The sequence below is a fragment of the Camponotus vicinus genome, unplaced genomic scaffold, assembly GCF_025532165.1.
Source record: "Camponotus vicinus isolate PSW18456_S1 unplaced genomic scaffold, iyCamVici1.0 SCAF_11, whole genome shotgun sequence".
Classification (NCBI taxonomy): Eukaryota; Metazoa; Arthropoda; class Insecta; order Hymenoptera; family Formicidae; genus Camponotus; species Camponotus vicinus.
In genome coordinates this window covers 10,993,899-11,009,485 of record NW_028141947.1, presented here as the reverse complement: position 1 = coordinate 11,009,485, position 15,587 = coordinate 10,993,899, and the positions used below count along the sequence as shown (strand labels likewise).

At 40.5% G+C, this 15,587-nt stretch overlaps 2 protein-coding genes across 8 annotated transcripts in view; one reads left to right on the top strand and one right to left on the bottom strand.

Moving 5' to 3' along the window:
- Window positions 1-15,587, top strand: part of Spoon (A-kinase anchor protein spoonbill) — a 177,214-nt gene that overhangs the window by 44,433 nt on the left and 117,194 nt on the right. The window lies entirely within an intron of this gene.
- Window positions 11,084-15,587, bottom strand: part of E75 (ecdysone-induced protein 75) — an 89,855-nt gene continuing 85,351 nt past the window's right edge. For all 5 annotated transcript variants that reach the window (XM_083082345.1, XM_083082346.1, XM_083082347.1 and 2 more), the window contains one exon: window positions 11,084-15,399. In XM_083082345.1, coding sequence (XP_082938471.1) covers window positions 13,414-15,399 — 1,986 coding nt within the window. In that variant the 3' untranslated portion in view covers window positions 11,084-13,413. The remainder of the gene's footprint in view (window positions 15,400-15,587) is intronic.

Sequence of the window (15,587 nt, the reverse complement as noted above, 5' to 3'; positions counted from 1 at the left end):
GCCAACGTTTAAAAATTATGCATCGCTATCATCGATCGATCGCGATAAATCGATCGATTATTAATCACCTTTCACGAATTTCATCTGATCAAGACAATCTTATGCGCGGTAGCACGATACTCATGTGTTGATCGCGTATTAATCGCTCGCGAGTTTTATCCAAGGACGACGTTTCGTCGTAAAAACGAAAACAACGTTACGTAATCAACGTCGCACATCGAGGTATTTGCTGTTTCGGGAGCGATACAGTTTTATCATTCACCTCGCGATTGCAAATCCAACGCAATTGATGTAACAGTGAGACAACGATTAGAGATTTCTTTTGCATCTGATAAGGAGATAGCTTCTTGAAATATATTAAGGGATTATCTAGTGAGAGAATTAAAAATCTTTGAGTAAATAAGACCTATCGCTCGGTAGTAAGTGCCTCAAAGCGTCGGCGCTATTTTTGCACTCGCGTATACGTACGTAGACAAGTGTCAATGGCCTCGTCACTATTCAGCGCAAGTGCGCTTCGCTGGTCAAGCATTGGCGCGGGCGTCGAGTCGAAGCGAGAGAGTGCCAGAGGTCGATACCACGGCGCCCAATTTCCTTCTCGTTCACGTGCACGATCGAGCCGTGAGACCGCGTGAAATACAGAGATCGATGAGTGTAACACATATTTTTTTTCGGGAATTTTATTCCCGTTGAATTAAATTTTTACCTCTTTTTCTCTCTCTTTTCGTCAGCTCTCTTTGTCTTAGAACGATGGCGATGCGCGGATAATTTTTTGCGATGCGTATTTTATCAGAAACATAGGAGGAAGATGCGCAGACAGACTGGAATGACTGTATTGATGGCGGTGAACGAACTCTGCCAACTCGTTTTCGAACGGCAGACCGTGTAATTATGTGTGTTGGTCGCGGTTCAACCAACAAATGGGTTCCGACAGTATCACGTGACGCTTCGAAATTATGTCACAGTCAATCTCCACGTTCCCGCGTTACTGAACCATATAATATATTCGAGAGTACACGGCGAAACGAATATAAATACTTGCCCGAGATTATTAGAATAAAAGTGGAGCAGCCACGCATAGTGAAACACATCTGCTTTTACACAACTTATGCTCTACTTTGAATATCTTAATTTTCATTAATACAAATGAGAGAAAAGCTAATAAATAATAAGATTTTATTTTTTTATAATTATAATTGCGTATTGTCGCTCATCGTACACTTTCGATATGAAAGAAAGTTTCGAAACCGAATCGGTTTGAGTCAATCACTGAAGATATCTTGGCGTCTCGCAGATATCGATGTCAATCTATAATGATATTTCGGGTCGAAATATCACAGCTATCGTTATATACTCGTCAAAATTTGATCGATTACGAAATATCTCTTAATCATACTGATCCTCTTTAAGTGCACTTTGGAAAATGCTAACAAGAGAAACTGATAGCGTCCTACAGCGATGCTTCTTTCGACACAGACGATAGAATCTATGAAAAGTAAATGTGAAAGGAAAAAAAGAAAGCAGAGATGTAGTAACAAGTGAGGAAGTGAAAGTATACAAGCATTTGATTAAGAAAATTAACTAGTTTTTCTGTTATTACGAGCGTATATTAAAAGTCTCCAATATTTTTATTTCGCGAATACTATTAAAAATATTTAATTTATAAATATTTGTGAATGCTTTATTTTACGTAATATTTGTCAGTTTGTATCCTCATTTTGGAACACGGGTATTCTTTATTTCGCGCTGGGATCGAGTAAAGCATAGATAATCGGTTCGAGGATTTGCCATAACAAGAGGTCAATGGTTCCGCAGTCCTGCGAAGACGACGTAATCGTCGAGTAAGTCAGTGCCAGTTGAAACGGGCGCAAATGTGACCTAATACGCGCGGGGGCAGTAACCTCTACCCGTTACTATACCGCTGCAATCGCGAGGGGTTCTATTTGTATCTCGTTACTTCCGAGCGCTCGTTCCTGGCGGCAAACTCGTCCCATCGCAGTGTGTTTCTTCTTGGAGCGCAAACAAAGGATAGTACAATTGAGAGTATACGCGGATTTGAATACAAGTAATGTGTAATATTACTGTTTCAAAACGAACTCGTTTCCATACCTGATCAGGTTGCATAAAAAATCTTTAATAAATTGTTTATAATATTTATGGAATTTTTTTAGAAGAAAATTTACCTTGTTTTTATATTTGACTTTACAGTTTAGAATTATTGTATTTCAGAAAAGTTTAAATAGAAAACAAAAACTAGCAATTGTTTTTATTTTTTTCAAACGAAAGAGAAAGATAAATATATAAATTGAATGAAAAATAAAGTATATACAATATGTATGTGTACAACACATATAACAAGAGAGAAGAAATGTATAAAAAATATATTCTAAATATTTTTTCTCAATGCATTCTAATAACGATCGAAATGTTGTAATTATTATATAATTTTTAAATTTCTATAATTTCTTTACGATGATTATTATTTTATTAATTAATATTTATTTCTCTTTTTTAATTTTAATTCATAATTCCTATCAGTTAGCCTTTACGAAATTTAAATGAATGAGTAATTTCTTGGGCCAACGACCTACTGTTGTGAATTCCAGGCAAGGAACTCTACGTTTCGCACTTTTGCCAAGTTACCATGATGTTTTGTGTTGTATTTCATATACCTAGATGCATGTGCCAGGAAGTATTTATTCTTTTTATGACGCGGAATAATTAATTTTTTGAATCATTCTAATTCTACGTTAATTATCATACACTAAATTAGAATGACAACATAATGTGCTAGTCAGCAGAGAGTAAGATGATGTATTTTCAAAAGATATATTCTCTCTTTCTAGAGCATTATATGGCAAATTAGCGTAATGTGGACAATATTTCAGTAGAATAATTAAAGGATGAATATCTGTATTTAAAAACTCAAGTACACGCTGAGAGAGAAAAGAATTGATGCATTTAACATCAACCTGAATATTTAATATATCATAATTGTATAATTGTATAATTATAATTGTATAATTATTGTATAATTATAAATTATTCTCTCTCTTTGTAAACAATTGATTAAACTCTGCATGTAACTGTGTAACGCGATTGTATCGCGCCTATAGAAACGAGCTCGTTTCGAGATCGATATCGCGCAACGAAACCGATGATCACCTCCCACCAGATAAACTCTCTCCGTGCAACGTTCCCGAGGATGAGACGTGGTTTACGTGTAGCAGTCGTCGGGTTCAATGACCGACACGGTTTCGCCCGCGTTCGCGCGCCGCATCGTACGAACGTACGCACGTATCTTTACTCGACCGGCGAAACGTAAAGCGTAAAGACCCCGGGACTGGCGAGCGTTTCGGGAAGATGACGAAAATATACCAGTTAAGGAGCACGGTCAATGACCGGCTCGTTTCTTTCCGCCGCGTCGCGGGTGCGACGTAATCCGATGACGAGTTTCCGGACATTAAAGAGCCGTCAATTAAACGAGCAACGCGCGAATTCGCTCTCCTTCTCCTCCAATGGTTAATACAGTTTTTATTTTATTTGATTAATTAACATGTGTCTAACAAGGGATCATATATATATATAAAGTACTTTGGAGAAATTTATCTGAAAAAAGTTAACGTGTTTTATAATCCTTGATAGGTTCCTCATTTCGCTTTTCTTACAATTTAAAGTGTTATCTTGTAGGAGAATATAGATTGTAAAAGAATGAGAGATAAACATAGTAATTTTATATCGTATCATAATGTCGTGATGTAAATGATTCAAAAGCAAATTGCGAGCGAACATTTTGTAACAGTTTCATTTACGATGCGCATAATAATTCTTCATGTTGCGCGATTTACTCGAATGTCTCTTATCTTTGCGTACATCCGTCGAGGATTTATATCATCTCTCTAAATGTTTTTTTATACGTTTGGCCTTGAAGGATATAGCGGCGAAGCGTAGATGGCAAAATCACTTAGGAAAGCGGTCATTCACCCCGACGTTCTTGAACTTTCAGGGTCGCTTAACGCGAAGCGCTCGACATGAGCCTTATCGTTTCAACAAAACGTCGGCTCGAATTACAGCTAGCTCTTTATCGCATCGCCATGACTATTTCTATCAAGGACTGTGTTTACGTCGAACATTGACCGACGTTTTGGTGTATGACCGAGCAACCTAAATAAATAAGATTTAGGACCGTCTCCATTAACGTTGATTAGCGTTGACCGTAATTAACTAAATTTCCTTCTCTCTCGTGCACGCTACAGTGGAAGCTAATCTAAAAAAATATATAGAATCGCTAATTAAGGTTAATAATAGAGGCCATTGGTGCAATTGACTTTTAGTCTCGTATGAATTGATACTTGTTCCTTGTCTAGTTCGAACGAGAATTCACTTGTACATTCTCAGCTTAGTCTTATTGCTGCAATAAAATCAAAATTATATGACGTAAGCATTTTTATATTTTTGTACATGGTTATATGTAAATTTTTTAATTAAAATAAGTATGTATTTTTTAATTAAAATAAGTATATGCGAAAGAAAAATTTGCATTGCGAATTTAATCGGCAAATTGAGAAGTAATACACGCCATTTCGATTTCGCGAAGGGCGACGCGGGGATTCCTCGTGGAAATTGGAATTGGAGCAATGACCTTCGAATTCGGTCCGGTCGACAAGGTTCGTGAACCCTGAAAGGAGTTGGCAGGCCTCGGAAAGATGGTACAGTTATACCTTCCTCCTCCATTTGCTCTTTCCTCATTCCTCCTCCATCTCCTCCTTCCTCCTCCTCTCCAACTACTTCTTCCTCCTCTCTAACAATAACGCGCGCTCGCGTTCACTCCCGCGCTCTTGCTCGACCGAAAGGAAATACCGTATGGTCACCTCGGCCTCGTCACCGCGGCGAAGACAAGAGGAAATCCCGCGGCGTTCGTCGACCCTGAAGATATGACTCGAATCGAAAGAATGGCCTCGACTAACAGTAACGAAGGCAGACTCTTCCAAGCTATATCGATCCTTCCTTCATTGAAATTTGCTAGTCATTACTTCTCGCAAACACAAGCCATCGCAAATCTGAAAATCTATAAAAATTTTTAGCAAACATATCGGCAATTAAGCGCCCAATAAAATTAAATTTTATTTAAAATTTGCTTAACATTCATTGATAAACAGTCTAGGTAGTATTTTTATTTCAAATATTGTTTTATACTATTGTATCTTTTTTTTATTTTGTGGGATAAACCGTAGATAGAAAAACGTTATAGCGCTTTTTAGAATTTGATTAAATAAACGAATAAAAATATTAAACGTTGACGCAAGAACAATGTTGTGCAGCGATGAGTCTTGCAGATATATCAGACGACATTTCACACGTGACGACATGCAAAATTTTACGGTAGGCCACACAACGAAACGTGAGACTTACGCAAAAGATACGCGTGGCTCTCTCGAGGTAAGTGGGTCGTTGATTCAGACTAGTCAGGGTCTCCTCCAGAGTCGATATCAACGGGTTTTAACGGGACTGTGAGTAATCGTGCCTCAAAGATGCAGTACCGAAATGGATTTCGACGAAAGAAACGAGGAAATACTATAGACTTGAAGAAAAGTACCATGATTTATCAAGAATTAAATTTAGATTTCGAGCCAAGATTATATATATATATATATATATATATATATATATATATATATATATATATATATATATATATATATGATATGAGGATATATTCTAAAAAAATATCTCCTAAAAACGTTACTCTTGCGTATCATTAATATTAATTATTATAATTAATAAAAAATTATATAGAGTTAGAATTGGTTCCGTCATATCTAGTAACGTGTTATTAAATACACATAAAGATTTATAAAGGTTAATGGTCTGGTCGTTGTAGAAGGAAAAGGAAAGTCATTGAGAAGAAATCACTTACGCTTTATCAGTGTTGTTTTCTTACGCTCGATTGAAACTCCATCCAACCGTCGCGCAAAACAATTAATATAGATAGCGGATATATTTGAAACATACTTCACATATCATGGAAAACAATTAGTACAACAGCACTGTACGTCATATTAATTATTAAATTTGGAGAAAAAAACATCCATGCTCTTCTAGAAATATTGCCGATTCGTCTCGCGATTACCAGATCGCGTCATATAAATTTTAACGATATAAGTTACACGATATCCCGGGGTGAGCGTGTTCGATATCGGAAAAAGTGGCTCACTCGTGAGAGTGAAAGCAATGGAAAAGTGAAAACGCATTCGTTGCATTCATTAAATGCGCGCCTGCACAGAATATTGCAATTAAATCGGACTGTCGTTTCAAGAACTCATGTTCGAAAGTCTAACTGAGATTCTCGCACGCGAATATCACAATATGAAATACCATACATAACACCTTGAGCATGTTTAATATAACGGTTGTTTATTAGTAATTTTTTTCATTACACCTTGTTTACTATCAATATTAATCAATGATTGTCGTATGTTGAGTCCGAAAAGAGCTTGTTATTCCGATTTTCATGATCTTTATATTCGAGAGCTTTATATATCTCTTTTGACATGTCGATAGAGAGATAAACATGTCATATGCGACTTCTGCGTTTTTATCGCAACTTTCGCTCTGTCTATATTTTCCCTGAAAATAAGAATCAAGTATTCGGGACTTTTTCTTCCCTCGATTCGATCGTGAATAAATTGCGTAGGTCCATGGATAACCCGAATCGTCTATCATCGTTGAATCTGTGGGGTCATGTAAGCGAGCAAGATAAATCTCTCGCAAACGTGTCCAACGTTACGGATTATGTTTTGGTCATTTTTATGCTGGGGCGAAGATTGCCGTGGAGATAAATCTTATTGTTAGTAAGTATTGTGCTCATGTGCTTAAGAGAGAAAAATTTTTCAGTTAGTGCTTCGATGCTAAATAAATGATTCTTTTTCTTTTACTATTTCAATCTTACTCGACATATCTATCATTTTTCCGTAACCCTGATTTCAATATCTCGTTCCTGTTAACCTCAACATCTGATCGGTCTAGATATTGCACGAGTTGGTGTCAATCATGCATTTATTTTCTCTATTGTCCTTGCACATAGCGCAAAGTTAAACTATCACTTTCTGTCTTGTGCGCGTTCGTAATTTTTATTATATATATTTAAAAAATTGATGTTAATAGAATAAATATTAATGGAATATATTAATGGAATAAATTATTTGTTTTTTGATAATTTCTTTTATCACATATTTCTACATGATGTATTTATCAAGATAAAACTTGTTTAACATTTCTTTTTTTAATACAAAATAAATGATATTTTAACGATAACGATAAGACTTTTATATTCTATGTCATATTACAAGTATAATAAGTATCAGATGATACAGAGGTATGCATTTCCGTGTCACAGATTGCAGCAATAATACTAATTTTACTAATCTTTGTAATCTTACTAATCGTACATCAGACTAATGTTGTTCGCATTGCAAAGATTTGACGGATATCACAATCCATCCGATAGAGAAAGAGCGAAAAGTGAGAGGAGAGAAACTCGCCTGTCGCTTGACATTGCTCGCGGCTGATAATGAGTGTTTGCTCTTTGTTGGCTCAAGGTCTTAGCTTCCCCTCGAACTGGCCAACTCTTTACGCGCACCGTCGAGCACAAATATTAATCCATACCTTGTGTGACGGCCAAGGATGGTAGGTCAAGGTGCAGTTACCCGTTTCTTGTTGTTTTCTATGTAAAACTTTCTCTTTCTATCGTGTATCATGTTTTTTGAGAATATGAAAGATTACTTATATCGAAAGTTGCGATCAAGACTTGAAAAACTTTGCAGAAATATATTAGGGTAGCTTGAAGAAATTAATTGTACAAAAAACTGAATTGAGTTCGTCAAAATTATTACTGCCACTTTAACGAACCAATTAATTATTCACTTTCCTTAAGGAAAGAAAGACGTTTCCCAATTATTTGCATTTCAGTTATTTTTAGTATCCAAGTTAGCGGAACTTTAAAATGAGTCCTATATGTAAAAGAGATGTTCTATATAAGGTACATGCAATGAATTTAATTAAAGAGACTATTGCGTCTGAAATCTATCACGATGAGGATTACGATACATGAATTCGCCCCTAAGGGAGTACACTGAAAGATCCCTCGAGAATCAGTGGGAAAAAATCGCGAAGAAGTTCCTATGTAGCAACGTATGTGCCTCTCAAAGATGGTCGAAGGCCGTGCCGCTCGTAAATTTTCGGGTCGGTGAGGGGTGAAAAAAAAACCTGGGCCAGAGCGAGCTTATTTCGTGCGTGAGGATGGTTTTTCGCGAGGGTCACGACCTTGCCACGTGGAAAACTAGAACGTAGAAGAAGGAGGGAAGGCTGTCGAAGGGCGGAGGTCGACAGGATAGGTCATCGAAGGACGAAAGTGCGTTAACCCGGAAGAGAGAGAGTGAGAGAGATAAAGAGATTTGAGAATAATAAAGGGGAGCTCTTCTCTATACATATATATTATATCATCTTATACACACAACAATATAGAAAGATCGTGCTATAATCCGAACGTGAATCATCTTGAAAGAGATTATGTTGCTTAGAAGCTCATTTTGCTGCTTAAAATGATAAAATAATTTTAATCAAATAATTTTTTTCGTTTACAAAAAAATTCAGTGTGTCATGAATTTTTTTATATTTTCTAAAATGTTCATATTATTATATAATTGCGACTTATATTTTTTGGAAAATCAAAGAAACGATATAAACAATAAATCCGTATGTTTTAATTTTATCTGCAAAATATTTCTGTGAGTTATAATTAATACTGGTGTACAGAATTAGTTACAATTCTAAGAGTAAACCCGCGGAGAATCATCCCCGATGCGTCCGCGATTTATGTTTGTGGGGGCCGGCTTTGTATATAGAATCCAATTATCGGAAAGCCGCGGTGGAGGACATTATCTTCGCGGAGGAATCCTTCCAGCGACGTACGCGGCTCGAGGCTACCTTTTGACTGGTGTTCGAGAATGCGCACTGTCCCTGGGTAAGAGAGGTACATTCCCAGACGGGGTTTTAGCTTTCAGGACGCCCTTACATTACCAAGCCGCGTATCCAGCTTATTCCCGTCCCCCGTACTTCCGCTCTCTTCTCTCTCTTTCTTTCACGCATAAAAGCCTTACTCGCAGGCTGTCTCGGCTGAGGAGTGCGTCCAAGGTCCAGCCGAGGTCGCAGATATATATTCGAGATCAGCATCTCCTCTTTTGATAATACTCTCCTAATATCGGTAAAGAGACAATGAACAGTGCTCGAAATTAGCTGATGTTTGGTGTATTTATTTATTTATTTCAACTATTTTTAACTCAAAACTATGGAAAGATAGAAAACGAGAATAGATTGATCGGAACTTGATACATCTCATATATTCGAGAGAATTGAAAATAGACAGATAATGTTATTCATAAATTAATATGCTGTATAATTGCTGCGGGACGGTAAGATACTCATAGCACGCGGCACTCGCGGATTAACGAGCGACCTTCGGGTTAACCGCGTTTGCGCTTCACAGCAAATTCTGTTCAGCGGTTTATTGTTAGTGGACGACTTCTTGTCGATCTTTGTCGGACAGCTTTTTTCTCGTTCTCTTTTTGCCTGCTTAATCCATGGCCTGATGATACGCTGACCGACGAATGGTAGAAGTGTAGCCGACGTCTGAGCATTTACTCGGATTAACAATGTGTTGCAATTTCATGCATGTATCTCGTAATAATGAATATACACTAAACAGAACTTGTATCAATTTAGATGTGCGGTTTCAAAAAAATATTTTAACATAGACAAATATAAATGAGTCTGAGACCTGAAGATGACGCAACATTCATTGCATATTTATTTTTAGAGTAAAAAGAAGATGCTAATCATACCTTGATACTCACATCTTGAATTCGATTATAAATAAGTTAAGCGGATAAATTTGACTCATGTTTTTCACTCTTTAACCAGTTTGATATTTTTAGACGATAGCTCGCCCTATCGAAAATACAACGCCCTCTGATAAAGCGATTATGATGGAGCGCATCGGCACGATGCTGCGGTCGAGGCGAAGTGCAGAGTTCACGATAGGACAGTTCATGTTAGCGAGAGAAGCAGGTTGCGTGGCAACCGCCGCCCACGATGTGCCACGCGCCTCCACTGTATAGATATAGGTAAAGGTATTTACGCGAACGCGCGGAGTGATTGCCGCTCCTGTTATGCCGCACCTCATCGTAGGCGGATTTGGTGGATTAACGAAAGGGATCGTATCTCTGTGCTAGCAGTTTCCATGCGGAAAACTCGGGAAAGCAATTACACAACTGGAGAACGCGCGGTTGCACTCCTCCATCGCGATTAATTCTCAGATGTCTATCGTGATGCTAAATTATATCGGATTTTTCTCTCTCTCTCTCTATGCATATAAAACAAGTAATTATATCATTGAGAGAAAGATGTAATTAAATAATCATTCGATTCTTGGAACAATTTTCATTGAAAAATATGTCGCACGTGTCGTGAAATTATTTTATGATCAGCGGGAAGCTTGATTGAAGTCTCGATAATGCGTTCATAAATTCCAATCGTGTTCGTATCGAAATACTTACAAAGGCTGCATAAAAGTTCAAGGTTTCATTAAAAAAGATATATAGACGTCAGAAAGTCTAGTCTACACATGGATATATAGGATTATTGTAGAAATTAAATAAGAATTTTAAAAGCAAAGTAAAATATAATTTGCTGTTTTCAAAAACACACAAATAACTTTTTAAATGCAATTTCAATATCTTTAATAACGATGGATGACCGAACTATTGCATAATCTACGTTCGATTGCTCAGAAGCGTCTTATATTTTTTACATATACGTGGAAAAGTATATTTTAAATTTTTATATATTCTTAATTATTAAATTCATAATGGTTAAAAGTTATATGCTTTGTTAATAAGCTTAGAATGTGGATAAAAATCATACGGATAAGGATTTGAATATTTTTAGAAAAAATGGATGGGATAAAAGATCTTAGAACTCGGAAGAATCGGAGAAATATCGAGTTAAGAGGTAAATAAGAAGACAAATCTTTTTTATGTATAATTCACCAGACAATGTTTATTCAGACGACCTCACAACTCCCAAGCGTACAAAATGACGTGCTCACTGGGCAATATGCGGGGCTGCATTTGTATTCTTGCATGTAGTAGAGTACGTTTTATATCCATATTTTTCGTTTTTTTCCACCAGAAACAACAGCTGTTTGTATTCTCCTTCTTAATGGATAGGGAAATATATCATACTTTATATGTATCGTTCACTATAATAATTATGTGTAGTTTATGCATAACAAGTATTACGAATATCAACGCTAGGTTGTCTGCGGGGGGAGGGGATAAGACAAGTGTTCGCTTTAGTGTGCATGTGTGTCGCTGTCGTGTAAATATGTCTGTCTTGCGTATATGTGTGTATTTTGTGTGTAAAGAGAGCCAGGAGGATTCTATACGAGGACTCGTTTGAGAACAAACGGGGACAGGTGTGATATCACGCTACACGGCGAAAAGGGGAGAAATGCACTCTCTTAAATACAATAAATACAGAGGCCTCTAAGCTGGGTGTTTAGGAATACTCTGGTTAGGCTATATTCTAGCTGGGGAGATAGACTGAAAGTGCTTTTGATGCCTCGTTCTGACGCGAACCAGCTTCCCTTTAATCTGACCGAACGTGATTGCATCTTAGCTTGCAATCGCCGATCTATAGTCCGAGATGTTACGGACTACTTAAAGCGAGTTCCTTCTAGATCGAATCAAGGAAATCTAGTCCGTCTCAAAAGGAGGCATAAGTGTTTCTACAACTGTCTCAAGATCAGTTTACTCGCTCAGCGTGTTGTGGATTTTTATGCGTGTTTGATGCGATATTTATGCTGGGATTGAGATATGCGGATGGTTAGGCGGGGGACAGGGGAGAGGGGGAGAAGGAGGAAGGGGGGCAGGCGTCTCAACAACACGTCGGCGGCGGCCCGCCGCGTATCTTCTAACTTTTCCTCGCGATTTTCTCGAAGCAAAAGAGGTTCACTCGCGCCTATCAAGACATAGCCTTATGTATCTACTATTTACACTGCGCTTTGCCATCAATCTTTCTATCGGAACTCCGCTTTGCTCGTGCGCTTCGCGGCTTCTCTCTCTCTCTCTCTCTCTACCTTTATTTCATCTCTCACTCTCTCACTTTATTTCTCTTTCTCTCTTTCTCTCTCTCATTCTCTCACTCTTTCTCTCTCTTTCTCGCAATCCTATCTCGATCTATCAGACTTTCATGCATGCTCACACGACACATAATATTGTATAACGCGTTTAAGCGGGCCTACAATACCTATCTCGCTATACGGCGCGATTAGAGGATATAATTACTTTTCGAGTCGTTACTCCCCCGTTGCGAAGAGACACGACACGTAGTGTATAAAGGTACGGTAATTGCAAACTAGTGGCCGCGGCGGGCCGATCAGTCTCATAACAAAACGTTTATATCTTCAAAATCGCGTGCGCGATTCCCTCTCTCGGTTGCCACCGCGATCAAAAAGCTTTTCGATTTGCCCCGACTCATTTGCACAAGCACGTTCACTCGTCACTCGCTCTCGTTTCATCTCATTCTCTCTACGTCTTCCTCTCGTCATTCGCGCAAGATTATCATACGTCTTTTTTTCTACACACATACACGAAAAAATGATAATTTTTTTACGATTATAATACCTTACACATATTACAATAATATTAATTAGTTTTATAATATTCAATAATTATAGTAGAGTAGATGATCGATGAATGAGGTGGAGACTGTACAGGATGCGCGATTTCCATGATTATCACATGTAGATAGATTATTAATTTCTGTAACACTCAACCTTTAATTTTTTTTCCGTCGCTGATGCTCTATCTTCTAGATGTACACCTAGAGCAGATAGGTTTTAGGTAGGTAGACAGGTAGATAGGTAGTTTTAGGTGGATAGGTGGCTCCCTTGTACGACATCGTTGCTCTCATCGGATCGGCACTCAACGCGCAAGCGTCCGTCCACGATGTCCATCGTCGTTTCGCACACTCGAAAAAAGCAACTCGCCACTGAGAATGTCTGTCTTCCTCATAAATATACGCGGAGATGTACTTCGTCCGTTCCTCCGTAACTTCCACCTCCTTTTTTTTCGCGCGATTTTTTTTTGTAGCAATAAGTTTAAATTAATAAATTATTTGGTTTGTCACGCGCTCAGAGCGTCCTGGCACTTTCGTTTTTAGTTAAGAGCCGGGGAAGGTTATACCGCGTCACGACGACGATTAGCGCACGCTGATAGATGATAGGTGGATCGTGTATCCCGATTTAGTACGTGTATTAGTACGTGTCACGGGAGGTCACTCGAGTTCGCGAGAACACTACGCCTCGAGGGAGAGGGCCTTGCATGGTCCAACGAGCGGTCTCGGTGATGGCGACGGGGATGGCGATTTCTTGGAGAGGTTTAGCGGTTGCTGGCTATCCGCGATATCGACTTGCAGCTCCATCATATTGGGCGGACAGCCAGCCAATACCAACGTAGCCGCTGTACTCGAGGTTGGCCTCGGACTCGTACTCGTACTGCTAGTCGCCGCCGCGGATAGATATCTCGGTGACGAAGCCGGGGAATTGCCAACAGCGAGATAGTCCGAGGAAGACTGCTGCTGCTGTTGTTGTTGTTGCTGCTGCTGCTGCTGCTGTTGTCGCGCGCCCGTCGTCGTCGTGATCACCGAAGTGGCCGGCCACCTGTTCGAGTAGCTCGTGGTGGCGCATTGCAAAAGACCCTGAGATCCTTGCGTGGTGCGCGCTGTCGCAGTAGTTGTCGATGCGCATTGCTCCGCAGGCGACGGCGATGCCGTGGGCGATCTGGGGCTGGCCTCGCCGCGCATTATATAGTTGTGTATGATGTCCGTGCGTTTCAGCTGCTCCGCCGTCATCCGCGGGCCCTCCATCAGGCTTCTCGCAAGGGTGGAATGCGTGCTGCTCAGCAAACTCGCCGTCTGCGGGCACTGGGGCTGCGCCGTTTGAGTGGGTGGACTTCGCGCCGGTGGCGAAGTCAGATGCAGATGCAACTGAGATTGCGTATGCTGGACCACCACGGCCGGCTCGGCTTCGGCGCTATCCTTCTGACGCAAAGCGCGGAATTTCTTGTGCGGCTTGTAAGCCTCGTCCATCAATGAATTGGTGTCGTACAGCGGTGGCGCCTGGAGCACGCGTTTCAGCACCGGCATATCCTCGACTTCCTTGTCTTCCGAACGTGGACTCGAGCATACGGACGTGGGTGCGCTGCTGGCGCTACTGCTGGCCGGTTTGTCGGGCTTCTCGGTGCCGGATTCAATTCCGCTGTCGCTTGGCGAATCTAGTTTGCGAAATCGCGGGCATTGCGGCGGCTGAGGTGTCTTGGACATGGTAGCGCGATGAAGTTCATCGTCGCCGGAGCTAGTACTGCCCGAGTTCGCTCGTCGTCTATGCGGGCAGAGTCCACCGGCTAAAGTAGCAGCCAGGAGAGGCGCGCTCGAGGCATGATGACCGCTTGGTGGTGCAACGTGATGATATTCCGTCAAGGAGGCAACTTCGCCGCTGCAAGTGCTTTCGGTGCTCGATACGCTACCAAGCGGACTTTTCACCGCTTCGTCTAGAGTTACATCCGAAGCGGAGCCCCAGGATGCCGGAGGCTCTTCCTCCATTGGCCAATGTGATTGTTGTTGAGCGGTGATGACGTGCGTTTGCTGTTGCTGTTGCTGCTGATGCTGCTGTTGAGCCTGCAGTTGTTGTTGCTGCTCGGTCATTTTGAACGCTAGGAGTTTTTCCGAATGGAGGGTATTCAGAGTTCTTAGATCAGGTATCTTTTTCAATAGTTCGCGAAGAATGTCGGGATGCTGGGGATGATTCTGCGCGAGTACCGTTTGTAGAGCGTTTCGGAGTTTATTGTGCATACGTTCGACCAATTCGGTATTGCGAAGCCCGGGTCTGTCGGCGGCAATCACCACGACTGAGCAGAATAGTCCCAGCTCGGCATCGGATAATCGCAAGGAATTGACCCTTTCGGCAAAGTCGAACATCGAGTCCATTAGAAATCGCGCGTTACTACTATTGTGGATGGACTCTCGCTTGAGCACCTGGCCGTTTAAGCAGATCATACTGTTCGTTTGAGCATCGAACATGCAAGCCAGTCGCACGAGCAGCACCTCGAAAACGCCGGCCTTTAGTAGCGTGACCTGATCGTCCTGAGCCAGCAGGCTGAATCCAGGTATACGTTTCGCGAATTCAACGACACCGCGTATAGCCGGCGAGAACCTCTTGGAGAAATCCTGTAGCAGTTCCTGCTGCCCGGTCAATGGTTGCGGATTAGGATTCAAGGGGCATGCCTGTAACAGAAGAAACGAAATTTCGAGGTCAAGAGACGACGAATCGTTAAATCACATCGAAGGTCGTCCACGTCGCGATTGTCGGAAGAGCATACCAGACGTCCTCGCGAGAGGAGGAGAGACGAGACGAGGCGAGACGTGGCGAGACGAGACGTTTACGCGCTCTCGTCGGGTCTCGCTTCCTCCTT